This window comes from Papilio polytes, unplaced genomic scaffold (genome assembly GCF_000836215.1).
Source record: "Papilio polytes unplaced genomic scaffold, Ppol_1.0 DF824102.1, whole genome shotgun sequence".
NCBI lineage: Eukaryota > Metazoa > Arthropoda > Insecta > Lepidoptera > Papilionidae > Papilio > Papilio polytes.
This window is the reverse complement of record NW_013525102.1, coordinates 1-16791: the sequence shown is the minus strand read 5'-3', so window position 1 is coordinate 16791 and position 16791 is coordinate 1. Positions and strand designations below refer to the sequence as shown.

The window sequence follows — 16791 nt, the reverse complement described above, 5'->3', positions numbered from 1 at the left end:
TACTGTTTTTTTGAGAATATTTTGTTTTGTTTTTAGTGCATTTTGTTTTGTTTTTCGTGTATTTTGTTTGGAAGTCGGTTTTGTTTTTTTTGTCATAACTAATGTGTGGATTGGTTAAAACCAAAGGCGGATCCAGCTTTGGCGCCAGAGGGGGACACATAGTCGTGGTCAAGTCAAGAGCCTGACGAAATATATTTACATATTTTGCCAAGCTTTTGACTTGACCACTTGACCCCCCCCCCCCTCTGGATCCGCTCCTGGTTCCAACAGAACCCTATCGCTTTAAAAGAATGCGCACTCCTTTGACTAAACTATATAGCACTACTGTTGTGCGATTGTCGATTATTTCGTAGCCGGAGCCAAAATCGAGTAGCGAGCGCACCTCCATATACCATAAACTCATAGAAATCAAAGCGCGACTAAACATATGCGCGTATTCTAACGGTGACTTAAAATAATCTCATCAAAACAAAAGATAATTTAAACTAACATTCTAACCTAAAACCTTCCCATCTCATCAGAACATTCTTGCAAAACATTTCAGCAGAGTTACTGAGCAAATAATCTTGCGTGACATAACTACGCAATACCCGACTTCGCATAATGCAGCCAAAGTAAATAAAACTCTCATTTAAACGAAACTTTTATACGGAAATGACTTTGCTTTTATTTCACATCAAAAAGAAATAAGGAAAATTATCGGTGGCAGAATAACTATACTTACAAAAAAAGACAAGAACTAATTTATTACCTGGAATTAATAGATTCGAAAGATAGGGTTAATTACTAAGCATTCTTTCTATGTTATTATAGTCAATTCTTTGCTTATCTAATTCTAGCTTAGGCTCGCGAATTTGCGCGGAATTAAATTAACAAACAGAATTAAATATAGCCTATCTGTCTCAGTAAAAAAAAACCTATCTAATAGTAAAATAATTTTGTCAAATCTGTCTAATATTTATTGAGTTTTTTCATTACAGACGAAAATACAAACCTATCCTTTTTAATATTAGTCTATACTTTTCTATAAAAGAGTGATTTTTTTTGTCTCGTTCAGATTTGTAAAAAATTCAAACTGAATCACGTGTATCGTTAGTAGAAAAGGTATAAAAAAGTAAGCGACTTAACTAAGTTTTTAATGTTAACACGGGAAGGGCTTTCGCATCGCAAGCGTGGCTTCAAAGTTAAAAGCACTACGTAGCATGCGAAACCTTTCATTAAAGCTTTTTCCCACCAGTTGCTTCGAGCTCAGTATTCTTGCTCAGTCTGTGATTCAACCCCATTGGTACGGGGCACATTTACTGATTGACTTCTTAAATCTGATTATTCGATTGCAGCTTAGTTTTTTTAGTAAATATTTTATAGTGGAAAAATAATTCGTTACAATTATTTTTAAAGGTATGTTTATTTGATTATGTTATGTTTTCAATAAGCAACATTACTTAAATTTAAGTCTTTTTATTGTTTACGATTTTCCAAAGTATAAAAGCGAAGTGAATTTTATAAAAGGTATAAACGTTATTCAATAATTTACGCGCAAGAATTGAACTAATATAATATTATAAAGAGGAAAACTTTGTTTGTTTGATTGTAATGAAATAAGTCAAAAACTACTGAGCCGATTACAAAAATTGTTTCACTATTAAAAAGCGACATTGTCAGTAAGTAACATAGGTTATGTTTTACATTATTTTTTTAATTTCACGCGGACGGAATCGAGGGCGAAAGCTACTAATTTTAATATTTTGCTAATAACTGCGAAATATTAAAATTTACACACGTTTTAAAATTTCGTAGTTATTTCCTATTTGACATTAAATTGAGTTGAAAATCACCGCTTTGTGAAGTAACAAATAGTAACTAAATAAATATCTTTAAAAGAAGTGGATTAAAATTTTAATTTAAAAAAAAAAACCGATCTCACAACATACAAATAACAATAAGTAATACAAAATACCAGTTAAGATCTATTTGTACATTTAGAAAAAATATATTTTACATATCAGGCGGCATTTTTTTGTAATTTCGTAGTTATGTGGCCATAACTCAGTAGAAATCGAGCTTGCGTGCTCTTGTAGCCAATGATACATTCAGAGACGTCATTCAATTCGCATTGATAAATTAAATTATATTACAGTTGATCGCATGTCGGCATTCTATGCTAATGCTAAAGCAAAAAAAATTCTGCAGCACTCATAAATCAGTTAGGGAAATTGCCTATTTTCGTATATCGGTTTACGAATGAAGATAGTCTGGTAATAACTGACGTAGTAATTTTTTAAATTATTTTTACAGCTTTTTTAACGTACTAAACCCTAGGCTTAATCTACTAGATAACCATTATACAAAAAATCAAATTCAGGAATCTACACAGATAAAAAAACTAATAAATGAAGAAGATATGAAAAAAAAAATAATTGTTAATACATAAAGAATTACCTTTCTCATATTAAGCTGTTAGTGTTTTTTAATAACTTCGTTTAGCGTTTGTTTTTAAATTTTTCCATTCGGCCATTATTCATTGTTCATTTTGGCGCGTTCGTGACGAACACGAAATAGCTGGTTGACAGCGCGATGACAGCGATTTAGGCGCGCTCAGAAAACTACGCTGGAATTAACAGCTTTTGTAATTGGATATCATGCTTGTAATATTACATGACCTATTGGTGTGGTTTTAATGAGTTTTTACCACTAATAAACGTTTTTTTTTGTGGTTTAATAAAATATGTATCAAGATTTAGGTAGAGATAGTTTTTCTCATTACGAAGTTAGAATTTATTAGTCACGTAAATTGGAAATTAATTTTAATCACACTATAACTTACTTTTTACTAATATTATAATTGTGAATGGATGGATGTTTTTTACTTCGCACATATCTCCAAAACCATTTGTCGGAAGCATAGTAAAACTTAGCACAGATGTAGTATATAGTCTGGAAGAACATGCAGATTGGTTACACAAGTTTTTATTAAATACTCAGTCGCTGGCAAGCTAGTATTTCGATATTTCAACGTTTATAAGTTTGTGTTACACATATTAAATCGTTAAAAGAAACGAATAGAAACAACATTGATTGCTGTCTAATTTTCCGTTGTACAAACTTTTTCCTGCATTATGATGAAAAGTGTAGCATTTCGTGATTCTCCACAGTCGACAGGGTTGCATGAATATTATTCATGATAATCTGCTTCAGACTAGGGCTGCCACAAGCACAAAAATATTGTAAACTATAATATAAATGTTTTTAAAAATGAAATAAAACGTACGCTTGATATTAAAAACACCTATTTATAGTACTGACTACATTTAGAAAATTCAATAAGTTGAATTAATGTCCCTTCCCTTTTTTCCTATTTTAGAATTTGAAGAGGATAAAGGGAGATATTATTTGAGAATTCCTCCTCTCCTCTATAATTATTTCGGCATTGTTAGTGTTTCAATAGGTTTAATTAATTGATAAAACAAGTTAATCTTATTTTACAACCAGCTGCTCTAATGCGGCTTCATCCGCATGAAATTATGAAAAAAATATTTTATTGTTTTCATTTGCAAATTATTTAACAAACCTTGACAATCTTGCTTCATTGATGTTGGCAGCAACTTATGGTCTCTTTCCCACATTAGGATTTTATCCAAAATATTTACCTCCTAAGTTAATAGCATGAAAATATACAGCCTAAAGCGTGACGTCAGTGTAGAGCTTTTTATTAAAAAAAGAATTTGTCAAAAATATGCTGTAATTTCTGACATCTTAGGCAACAAAGAAGTGTGTGTTTACGCTTTATTATCATCGTATAGAAAATAGTAGCAACCCTAAAATATCGAAGCAACGTCGTTCGGGGACGCAGTAACTAAATTGATTATTTAACTTGGAAACGTAACTACTCTAATTTGTTGTATAATATAGTACTAAATGGCTGTCGTTACGTTTGTCTACGTACAATAAACTGTTTATATTGTTTGTAACTTGGTACACGATTTTACAATTACGATAATAAAGGTTTTTCAAACTATGTTTTGACAATGAAAGACAAGTCTTATTTACCTAAGGAATGAAATACGATGGAATATTTTAGGCAGAGATGTTTTCCCCCATTTTACCTTGTTTAGGGGAACTAACAAGCTTATGTGGGACTATATAATTCGCAAGTCATATGCGCCTTCTGACTAGCACCCTGAGCGATCGCCCAACCGCGCTGTTCCCTAACATCGTACAGATTTTAGTGTACTAAAAATGTCTAACCATCTAATTATTTGTTAGTTTGAATTATCTTGACAAAAGTACAAATCGATTACCATGAACTATTCCTTTCTTTAAAAAAAACACTTTGTATTTAAAACGCGTAGTAATAATACATCAAACAACATTGAGACAAGCTAAAGACAACCACGATTCTACGGAAACGACGCCAAAATTAACAAGAGGAAAGTCACAAAATCGTACATATTTGGACTGTATTATAAGGTAAACTGACTAAAGGACTGTTCTCGATGGTCTCATCAAGTTTTATAACTTACGTCCCATTAGAGGGTACCTAGTAAACGATAGAGAAATGACTAAAGAACTTGGCAAATAAAAATACACTGCATATCAATAACACGGCTTTTTTTAAATCATCATCATCATCATCATTATTTCCTCCTTATCCTACTCCCGTAGTATCGGCGCAGCAGATTTTTGTCCTCCACATAACTCTATCATACGTCATCTCAGTCATCACTCCCTTCTTGATCATGTCACCTTTCACGCAATCTATCCATCTCTTCCTAGGTCTACCTCTACCGGTGTATCCACTCTCATAAGTAATGTTCTCTTTCGTAGCACGGCTTTATTAATGTCTTCGTATTAAATTGCTATCAAGTAACAAAAGCAGAGATTATAGATAGGTTAGGATAGATTGCGTTCAATCACGAAAGCCGGTAAGGCGATTAAAATTATCAGATCATATACAAAGGTTTTAGCGAACGTTGTGAGATTTGTTGCTCAGTATGAGACGCAAGGAATTATAAATGTTAGCTTACTTGTTACATAATTGAATGTCGTAAAATAAGTATTCCAGAAATAGTGTTAGATAAAAGAATGGATTTTTTGTCTGTGTTCCATTTTTTTAAATGACAAGATCATTGTTATATTATAGTCACATTTAAATACTATATGTAAATGTCTAGTGCGATTTATAACAATTTTAACGAGTTAAAAATTATAATAATTACACAACGAAACTCCCATATTTTATAGCATCTAAAATTTTCCTTCCTTTTTAAATTCCGAATTCGAAACTAGACAACCCTGTTCCACATTTATAGATCGATTTTTAATTACATTACATTAAACAAATGAATGTAGGTTAAAATGGTTCGAGGTAAGGAGCCGGAGCAGCAGTCCAGCAACCCAGTGGAAGCCAAGAAACACAGAGATGAGGCGGCCGGACACTCCAAGAACGGCAACTATGAACGCGCCCTAGCCTCGCTTGCTAAGGTAACATCAATTAACATTAGTTAATTTATACTAAACAATTGTATTACTAAAAATAATAGCATAATTTATAACGACTAATACATTTGTACATTTTCTGTATAGTAATTTAAAATTATTTTTTGTATTATATGTTCCTGATTTTTTTTGGATTGAAGCATACAGTTACTTGTCAAGCATTTTAACAATTTTTTAATGAATAAAAATATAGTTTATAATTTTCCATAGTGTTGCACATAATCTGCAATACTTTGAGTCATGTTTTTTTTTCCTTTCTTCAAACACGTACTCCCCTTGCGACAATACGTGCGGCACTAAACGCGTGTGGTGAGAGTGTGCGAAAACACTTCCCGTAACCATGACGACGACAGCCTGGGCGTCGATACTGTCATGGTGTCATTCGCGACACCTTTACGTAAGGACTAATCGGTATCAAAATGGAGAACGAGGATACCGCTAAAGCTCAAATCCGTTCCATTCTCGGGCCAACAAAAGACGCCGAATTCTTACAAAGTTTCGTCAGAGTTGGTATTGGTGACGATGAAGAGGAGATACCTGTACCTAAGGCTTCGATCAGCAAGCGAGCGCCTGCATCGGCTGAGAAAAGTGAGTCTGGGGAGGAAGATAAGCAGACGACGAAGGAGAGGAAGGAATCTGTAGAGCCTAAGAAGCGGAGTTACCGGCGGAGGGTGAAGCGTGAACGGCGTCGGCGTGAGGAAGAGCTGTACACGGACAAGGACCGCGCGGCGGCTGTGGTCATGGGCTACAAGGATATCAAGCTATCTCTCAATATGAAGGATCAGGCAGAGCGCAGTAGCGCCTTGCAGCTGCCCGCTGAGGCAGACGCTGGCACGCTGCTTGCCCTCGCCCGCGCTGAGATGACAAGAGAACGATATCGCACGGCTCTCTCATTTGTTGATAAGGTATTTTTCGCAGGATCGCAAATGAAGTAATTTTTCATGAGTTTCTTAAATACATCAACAAACAAAAAACTTTTGAAACAGTAATGTAAGCTTAACTAAAAATTAATAACTTTTTTTTTTTCATATCCTGGTAATGTGTGATGTTCTATTTAGATCTATTGCTAAATGTTGGTTGCCTAGTAACTGAACGTCTTCTTAATGATTGGAAGATATACATGTGTAAATTAAATAATAATAGATCAAACACTACTATAACTTTTTGCGACCCTGCAAACAAGCTTTCAATTTTTTGTCAGTTCTTGATAAATACAAACATAGTATGATGATATAACCTCCAATGTTGGCAAAATGCCTACTCAACAACGGGGTTCAACTACCAAATTACGAACAAAAAATCTGTAGTGTTAAGTAATCCGTGAATTCTTTTGTTGTATAAATTAAACCGAATCCAAAACCTAAACGAACACGGAAGTTGTTTTTCCCATTTTTAAGAAAGCAAGACGTACATTTAAAATGAAATCTGAATATCACATAAAAATGAAGTGGTAATTGTTAGTCACATTGCTCCAAATGTAAATAACGATTAAGCCCAGGCTTTCCCTCCCTAAAGTCTGTCGCAACTCCATATTTACCTAACCAGAACATTCATCTTCCGAAAGACCAACGACAGTTTACTAGGGAAGCTCGAAGGACCATCCCTGCCAACATCGAAATGACCAGTATTCTACATTAGACTCTTCATTCCAGGCGATAGAGCTGGCTCCAGAAGACAAGGCGGCGTACGTGGCTCGCAGCAAATGCTACCTGCTTCTTGGGGAGCCTCAGCTGGCGTTGGCAGACGCGGAGGCGGCTCTCCGGTTGGACCCGCAGCATGCGCGTGCTCTCCTGCAAAAGGCGGAAGCTCTCTACTACTGCGGAGAGTTCGAACTCAGTCTGGTACATTACCATCGTGGACTGAGTACCAGACCGGATTTGAACGACTTCAGACTAGGAGTACAGAAGGCTCAGGTATCTATACCAATATTATAAAAAAAAAACTAATGGACCGATTTAAAAAATTCTTTATTATTTTTATATTTCACGCGGACATCCCGAGCAACATTTAGTCGTATCTAACAAGTATCAATACATATTACGAAATGTAATACGTACGTTGTAGGAATTAGTACAGAGGCACGAAAGCGGTTATTAGAATTCTAAATGGTGTTCCAAAAGCACAAATTACGACCCATTATTAATATCACTAAATGCGTAGCTAATTTGTAGATGTATACAGTGTCTCATTGTTTTAATAATTTCCAGGAAGCGATAGAAAACACCATCGGGGCGGTTAAACATGTAAAAAAACCATCGAAACGAAACAGCCCTAAGTCGTCTCGACCCGTGTTAGGACAGCTCATGTCTGATAAAATCTACTTGGAGAACCTTCTCAAGAATCCCGATTTAGCGATTGCTGATAAGAAAAATGATGTTGTGATGAAACAAGCTGAAGAGGCTATCCGATTCTTGGAGAATAGAGAAGAATTCTGGAGACAGCAACAGACTGCTAAAAAACATTGATTTTTTTATATATTCGAAAACATAGATATAGAGTATCCAAGATAATCGATTTGTGATTATCATAACCGTTAATTTTATTTATTTCAATATAAGTGTTGGAAAATTAACTCTTTCCTTTCTTAAATTTTCTGCATCCAATGGAGTGTACAAAATCATTCATATTCTCATTTATAATATTAGTAAGATATATTTCAAATATCCCATTAAAATAAGCATATTATGGGTACTTACAATTTTAAAGTTTCATTTGCTCTCGTTGACAATAGCTGAGTGTCACAGACAATAAAATTCAGCATAACAAGGTAAAATGTAGAAAAACAAAATTAATTTCCAGTCCCATGAAGAAATAAACAGCAACACGCACTGAGACTGTTTTCTTTACGCAGTATCTAATTAAAATCAAATGAATACTTGATCATCAAGGCTCAGTGGTTTAAATACTTGATTTGTAATCTACAGGTTTTGGGTTCGAATCCCGCCATGTACCAATGATTTTCGATTTTTTTTTACCCGACGGTCTTACGGTAAAGGAAAACATGCACTTATCGTCAAAGAAATACAAAGATATGTGTGAAGTCAACCCACACTTGGCCAGCGTGGTTGACTATGGATTAGTCACCCCATACCCAGGGTAGTCTCCGAGCCGCTCGGTGGGGCCGTGTAGTGAGCTGGTGAAGATGATTTGAGTATCAGCATTTGCCAGTAATGCCTTGGACTTAACCCTTCCGTTGTATTGAACAATACCTTCAGTCAATACTTCAATAGCAATTCTCCAGTTAAGATATGTTTATTATTTTTATTTAAATACACTATATTCAAAAGAAATCATAATTGTTGGTACATCACAAAATGTCACATAATTTTCAACATTTTCCACGAACACTAAATCAAGGTCATGTTCAACGATGGAGATAATTTGTAAAGCCATTCACAATATAGCACTATTAGCAGGATAGAACAGGAAATTATGCACAACCAAACATATATAAATGTATTCAACGCGTAAATCTATTCATAAAAATATCAGTCGACTCCGCAAGATGGCTGCTGTGTACTCCATTGCCTTTATTCTGTTGTTTGCCAACTGCCAGGTAACTTCCATTTTTAAAAATAGAACGAGTATTTGGATTAAATACAATACAGATAACTAATACCTTACAATGAAATAAAATAGTGTTACATTTTATTTAAAAAAATACTTTTCGATGCTAATATTAAATTAAAAAAAAACTATATGAAAGTGTACATTTAATTGTACGATCGAAATTAAATTAATCATTTCCATAAAATGTATTAGTTAAAATGCTTGTTTAATTTCATTCATCATTTTGTAAAATAGTGTGCAAAAATTGTGCATGTTACAAAACAATTTAAATTAATAATGTGTCATTCGTATTTTAAAAATATATATATATATATATATGTTTGAATAACAGGTGTTTGCGGATTCTACAGAACAGAAGGATGCGTGTTCAGCAGTATTCAATGGAACGGTACGTAATAACACCATAATTATTTACAATACTCAATACTTACAAAAATTACGTTACCAAAAAACATTTCGCTTGGTTTTGCACTTTAATTTGTTTGCGATTAAAATTTCTATACGGACATTTGAGTACAATGATTGCAAAAACATTATTGGGTACTTACAGTTTGAATGGGGGGAATTACTATGACATCATTGATTGTTCTGCGAAATAATAAAAAAACTACAACCAAAACACTTGAAGCGTCAATAGCCTAAGAGCGCGCGCACTCGTCTGACTAAAGTAATCGACAATCGCAAACATTTGTGCGATTGTCGATTGTTTTAGATATAGTCAAAGGTGTGCGCCCGCTCTTATAGCCAGGGGTAAGGACTGTTATAACGTGTCCGTGGGTTCGAATCCTTCAATTCACTATTGAAATATTTGCTTTAATCATTCAAGCAAATCTTTAGACTTGTGATATGGTTAACAATAGTCGAATGGCGGGATTCGAACCCTCGACCGCAAGATCGATAGTCCGTACCCCAAACCATTAGGCTTTTGGCGTTTAAAGGTTTATTAAGACCATCGCTGTAATTTTGAAAATATGCATGTGAGTCCATTATTCATAAATTAACCAGTAGAAACTAAAATTAGCAGTAATTTTTAGATCGATGACCAGAAATGCTGCCAGGATGCATCGTGGCTCGATAGTAGTGAGTCGACAGAATGCAAAGACGACGGAGACATGACGGTGAGTCTAGTTATGTGAAACTAGCTTTCGCCCGCGACTAAGTCCGCGTAGAATAAAAAATAACAAAAGTAATTAGCCTATGTGTTCTTCCAAATTGGCATATATGCCAAATTTCATCAAGATCCGTTCAGCAGTTTAGGCTACAAACTCTAACAAACATCCATCCAACCAAACTTTCGGATTTATGATATTGGTAAAATTAAAATATCAGGGTATAAACTAAGGGCTGTCATAGTCGGATTACTACAAGCAAGGCCAAACAAGTAATTAATAAACTGTATTTTTCATTTTTTTTAACTTGCACAGGGACAAAGCCGCGAGCAACAGCTAGTTAGATATGCTTAAATTATTTTAGTCTTTTGTGTTTTTAGTGTGATTATTTCAAATGCCTCGCTGGGGAGAACGAATTGTTAGTTGATGATAAAATTAACGACGAAAAGGTGAAAGAAATGCTAAACCAATGGGAGAAAGAGAATCCGAGTGAGAAAACGACAATAGATAGAGTGAGACGCAACTGTTCTGGCGGGAAATTCGCGGAATTACTGGCCGACTCTAGCGCGAGTGATGACGTTTGTGAACCTTTACAATTCTACTTATGTGTCTACATTAATATGATCTTTGTAAGTATTTTAAAACTATCGAAAGTACAAAAAATGTTTTAACTTTTTTGTAGTAAGGTAGAATGTACATATTAATGTACTAGTTTACGCCAAGGACTCCGTCCGAGTGATGTTAAAAAAACAAATGTGAGTAGCCTAAGTTTAGTGAAATAGTAGTTATAGGAAACGGTCATTTTATCAAAATTGTTTTATTATTAATTCCTTAAGACGAGCTATAGACTTAGTTTTTTAACATTGGATAAGTTATGAATTTTTATTGTGAACATTATGACGTAAAGTGCATAGCATCTACAATTCGATTGCCTTTGTTTTATATAGTTAATTCTCTGATAAATAGAAAAAAATGCATAGAAAAAACTTTAAACAGAGTTAAATGCATAAAGAGTTACGTTGTTAATTATTTTTATTAAAATTTTCTAACCTTAATATTGCAGGAGTGTTCATCTTGGAAGCAAGACGCACAATGTACTAAAATGAAGGAATACACACAGACATGTAAAAAATTTCTGGAAATGTAAATCATTAAAATAATAAGTAAAAATCCTTTGTACTTGTAATTCCAAAATAAAACGAGAATATATTAAAAGAAATAACATTTTATTTGTTCCAACTTTCTTCGTTCACAGAGCACATTGGTGACCACATTTCAAATCTCACAAGCCGCAATCTATCAATAAAAATAATAGTAACTATTACGTGAACGATCTTCTGATTTCACTCTCAATTATATTTACAATATTTACAAAATGGACATTTCATAGACAAAATACAAGCAACTTGGCATTCATAAAAGATAATACTCTATGTTCCAGACATTTAGTCTAAGGTTTAAGGTACGTTTTCACTAAAGAGCAGTTTTTTTGTAATCAAACATTGACACTTGGGAATATTTCTATACACTTATTTTATTTAAAATTTGTTAATTTTGTTGATTAATCATGGAAATATTGAAACTGCACTATTCAAATACATACAACTTAAACTTTAATAAATATTTAAAAGGTAAAAATTATCTGGAAAGGTTATGATTAACCATTTTTTATATTAGTGAAATCGCACCTTACTAAATCATGGGAATTTAAAAATCATAAAAATTAACACTCTTAAATGTTTGCCATATGATAAAACATAAAAGGGTTTTTCGATTTCATGGCTGAATTGTGAAACGAATCTCGATGCTGTCCTTTGACTAAAGCTTACAATCTGTCAGACATGAAAATTTCAATTGAATTTAAAGTTTTAAGATGCTTACATATTTAAATGTCGTTTCTGTATACATACATTGATTTCACAATGTTTCATGATTTTTTAGTAAATACTAAAATGATTTCAACCTATACAACCTGGTAAGATCAAATTGCATTACAAATTTTAATAATTGACTGGTTTATAGACAATGTTATCCAACATTATGTACATTGTCAAAAAAACCCTATTTATTAAAATAGCTTCTTGTTTTCTTGTAATATTCAACATGCTTTACTATTTGGTAAAAACAAGACTTGACTGAAAAAACAGTACTTTTTAGATGTTTTAAAAATACATTTTCCAGTCAAGTAATTTAAAAAATGTAAATGCATGTTAAAATTTACTAAACATTAATACTGTACTTAAAAAATATTCCATCATTGTTTATTCGAGTAAAATCTCATTGAATAAAATCCCGTTCGAGTCAGAGATCATATTACAAATTTCATAATTTGCATTACTCGCTTAAAATATATCCTTTTTCTTAGTCGTCATTATAATTGTAACACAATTAAATCTAAATGAGGAGCGACTTACCTATCACTTAATACCTATATTTACAGGCTTTTCGTTAATTTTATTAATCAAAAATCTTTTGTCATTAAATAAATTCAAATATACTTAATCATGTAGATTATGCTTTTAATTATCTACTAAAATGTTTTAAAAAATAGGAATTGTGATGCATCCGTCAGATTCAAGATCATCATTTACATATAAGGAGTTTAAAAACATATACTTGTCAGTTCATATTTATCTATACTATTATAATAAAGTGTAAACACACACTTCTTTGTTGCATAAGAAATCAGCTATAACAGCATATTTTTTAATAATCTATTTTAATAAAAAGTCCTAAACTTACGTCACGCTTTAGGCTATATATTTTCATGCCGTTAAACTTAGGAGTAAATATTTTGGATAAAAACTCTAATTTGGGAAAGAGACCATAAGTTGATGCCAACATCAATGAAGCAAGATTGCCAAGGTTTGCCATCGCATGTCATTTTGACATTTGCTACTGATAATTTGACAAATGTAAACAATAAAATAAAATGTCATGCGGATGAAGCAACACGGGGGGAGAGCTAGTTTTATATAAGGCAAAAGGTGACATGATCAAGAAGGGAGTGATGACTGAGATGATAGAGTTATGTGGAGGACAAAAACCTGTTGCGTTACTATCGCAATAGGATAAGAAGGGAGATGATAATTTTAAAAAAAATTAATTGAACTATATTTGTTTTTAAACTCCTCATATATCAATGTTTATCTTCAAATTGATTTTATTACAATTTAATATGTAAAATACACTTTGAACACATTTACTTTTTTCCCGACCTAGACTTTTCTATTTCATGATGGAAACAGTCCTTCAAATACAAATATTTAAATTTCTGTGTATTTGTCTCTCTCTAACATTATCAACATTTTATTGTGAAAGGGACACATCAAAATGAGAAAAAATTATGTGAAAATGCAAATAGTCGGTCTTATTTAAGATATCTCGTAATTGTTGACAGGTTGACAGGTTTTAAAAAATTGCCAATCTACCATACTAGATGTACCATAATTCAGTTTATTGCTTTACAGTATTATATTAAATTGTGATACATGAACAATTTACATTGAGTCACAATTTAAAACTAATATGAAAAATCAGAGAAAAGTAATTAACCAAGCTAACTTCATTAACTCATTTCAATTTAAAAACATAAGATTGAGACCACTGATGTCTACTAAATGGATAGGTGGTATGGAAATTACAGTATTTTTTTATTTTGGATTTATAGACTGTAAGTTACCTAACCCGGTGGGTATAATTGAAACTAAACTTTAACTTACTAGTCCACTTTTTCATACTATTTTCTAGTCCACATATTTTCTGATAGTACCAACCTTTCAACCTAGATATCCTTGTTACTAATCAATCTCCATTATTAGTTAAAATTCTTTCCACTGCCATTTACTGTAGTCAGCGCCAAAATGGCGAAAATCAAATAACTATTGCATGTCCACTTATAAATGGTCAATAATTAGAACATACCTTTATTTCGATATCTTCTGTTTGTCACAATCACAATTCACTTTATTCACTTCACAATGAATCACTTAATTAATTTATCAACTATAATTTGATATTGTTTTTGATATTGTGTTTTAATCGCGTTATAATAACGCGCAAGCTCTCGCTAGTCGGCCTCCTCCGGCGGGCGGCGGTACACCGGCCCGAACTTGGCCATGTACTTCCGTACAAACGTCTTCGCCTTCGTACGCACCGAGTCCGTCACTACCAGCTCTTCTACTGACCGACAGTGCTTTAATTCTTTTAGCATCACGAAGTGTGTTAACTGAAAAAAAAATTGCAGTCAGTCAAGGTTTAGATTTCAAGATGGTTTACGTTTACAGACAATGTAAGTTGATGTTTTAAGTCAATTACGCTTCTCTATAGACTGCTCTTTGGCTAAATAACTCTAAAACTACTGGGCCGATTTAAAATATTCTTTTAAAATTAATTACCGCTGAGTAACATAGGCTCTATATTTTAATTTCATGTGGGCGGCCGTGAACAGCATCTTGTATTAAATTGTTTGCTACACATAGCAAATTTTGATACTAAGAAATACATTTCAGAACTAGAGTTAAGTTGCCTTTATTATAACGTAATCTAGTAATCGTTGATTTACCTTTCTAGCGAGATGTTTGAAATCTGAAGTGCAAGTAATCCTGCCCGCAGGTGCATCCGAGTGCCGGTAAGGGTTGAGATGCTGAACCATGACCCGTGCCATGCTGCTGCGGAACTGCTCCTTGATCCTACGAGCCACCTCCTCGGAGTCCACCGTCTCCTTCACCTCTACTTCCTCCTCCTCTTGGTTTTCCACCTCGTCCGCTGGCGAGGAGACCAAATTGATGCTCTTCTCGTTGGTACCATCATCGGAATCACCTTCGGAGTCTGTTTCGAAATCTTCTATGTCTGTGATCTGTTGAATTTTATTGGAAATTAATGAAATGTTATAGCTTTACACCAAAATATAAAGTTAAGCACTAACTAACGCTGACTGCTATTACGGTCATAAACATTATATGCTTTCGGTATAAGTACTTTATTATATGTTGGTAAAAAATGTATTTCGCAGGGCTGACCATAATTTATCGAAATTCCAATAATAGATCGAAATGGATGCTACAGCGACGACTACAAGATAAAATGTATTAGAATCAATGTTTTATATGGCAAGACACCTATAGTATGCAATTTATATTTAAACTCTCTCCTTTTTGGACTTTTTTTTGTCTTTCTTTTTTGATCTTTAAAAGACATGCTTATCATGGAATATACAGACATCACTATGGAGTGATTCTCTTTTTTACAGACTTTAGGTTAGCAATTATTGAAAAACTAGCTGTTCCCGTACGGCTTCACCCGCATTAGTTTATGAAAATTCTATTAATATATTGATAGCAAATGTCAAAATGACATGACAAGAGAAACCTTGCTTCCTTGATGGTGGCAGCAACTTGTGGTCTCTTTCCCACATTAAGGTTTTTAAAATATTTACCCCCTAAATTTAATGGCGTGTAATATAACCTAAAGCGTGACGTAAGTGTAGGGTTTTTTTATTAAAAAAAAAAGAATTATTCAAAAACATGCTGCAATTGCTGATATCTTAGGCAACAAAGAAGTTGTTTACGCCTTATAATAGTATAGATAAGTTTATTTTTACATACTTTACGAGTCACTGTTTGTATATAGTTACCTTGAGGTGGTGTTTCCTGGGTCTTGCGGATGCCAGCATGCGCACGCGCTGCAGCAGGCGCTCCTTGCGGCGGCGCAGCTTCTCCTTCGTCTGCTTGTAGCGCTTCACCTCCATACGACCCGCCAACTTGTCCTCCTCGGTACGAGGCTACACACAACACTTTTTGTTACAAAAACGGTAATTCAAAAACACATAAACAACTGAACTTTAAGCTTTTTTATTAAGTAAACGTAAGCTCCTATCGTTTAAAAATTTTTTGATGACTTTTTTTATACTAGCTGTAACTCGCGACTTCGTCTGTGTGAAATTTATAAATATAGCCTTTGTTACTCGTCGATAACGTTGCTTTTTAATGGTGAAAGAATTGAAATCGGTCGGTTACTTTTTGAGTTATTTCACAAACAAAAATACAAATCTTTCCTCTTTATAATATTAGTACAGATGAACATTCTTGACAAGAGTTTCCTTCGTAAGTGTTTCAAATAGTCATAATAAGCAAAAATCAGAATATTTGTCGTGAATGATTTATTTAAGACGTTTGAGCTTCTACATATATAGCGATAACTCTATATAAACTTTAAATAGAGAAACATATATTCTTGAGTAATAAAATAATGTAAACAATATTAAACTCACACTAATAGGTCGTTCAGAGACGAGCCCCGGCCGCCGCTTCCTCGGCTTCAGCGACACCAGCGCGTGCTCCGGTATCAGACCGTTGTGGGAATCCTCCTTTATCACTGAAAATACATACATACTGTTTTAGTACACTGTTATAATTAAACTAGCTGTTCCCGTGCGACTTCACCCGCATGGGATAATAAAAACGTTAATGTTTACATTTGTCAAATTATCAATTGCAAATGTCAAAATAACTTTACGTGATGACAAACCCTGGCAAACTTGCTTCCTAGAAGTTGGCAGCAACTTATGGTCTATTTCCCACATTAGGGTTTTTATCCAAAATATTTACCCTCTAAG

At 33.7% G+C, this 16791-nt stretch overlaps 3 protein-coding genes across 3 annotated transcripts; 2 read left to right on the top strand and 1 right to left on the bottom strand.

Annotated features, from left to right (window-relative positions):
• Window positions 1-5718: 5718 nt before the first annotated feature.
• Window positions 5719-8074, top strand: LOC106099768 (tetratricopeptide repeat protein 25-like). Its single transcript, XM_013278415.1, has 3 exons — window positions 5719-6401; window positions 7149-7409; window positions 7704-8074. Exons 1-3 carry the CDS (start codon window positions 5916-5918, stop codon window positions 7959-7961), a joined length of 1005 nt encoding a protein of 334 aa, XP_013133869.1. The 5' UTR covers window positions 5719-5915; the 3' UTR covers window positions 7962-8074.
• Window positions 8075-8842: 768 nt separating this feature from the next.
• LOC106099771 lies at window positions 8843-11860 on the top strand. The gene is made up of 5 exons (XM_013278417.1): window positions 8843-9052; window positions 9398-9454; window positions 10101-10184; window positions 10556-10804; window positions 11239-11860. Exons 1-5 carry the CDS (start codon window positions 8951-8953, stop codon window positions 11320-11322), a joined length of 576 nt encoding a protein of 191 aa, XP_013133871.1. The 5' UTR covers window positions 8843-8950; the 3' UTR covers window positions 11323-11860.
• A 1299-nt stretch (window positions 11861-13159) lies between these two features.
• On the bottom strand, window positions 13160-16604 carry LOC106099769 (histone-lysine N-methyltransferase SETD2-like). Its single transcript, XM_013278416.1, has 4 exons — window positions 16447-16604; window positions 15811-15957; window positions 14740-15033; window positions 13160-14403 (listed from the first exon to the last, which is right to left on the bottom strand). The coding sequence occupies exons 1-4, from the start codon at window positions 16564-16566 to the stop codon at window positions 14245-14247; spliced, it is 720 nt and encodes a 239-aa protein (XP_013133870.1). The 5' UTR covers window positions 16567-16604; the 3' UTR covers window positions 13160-14244.
• Between the last annotated feature and the right edge of the window lie 187 nt (window positions 16605-16791).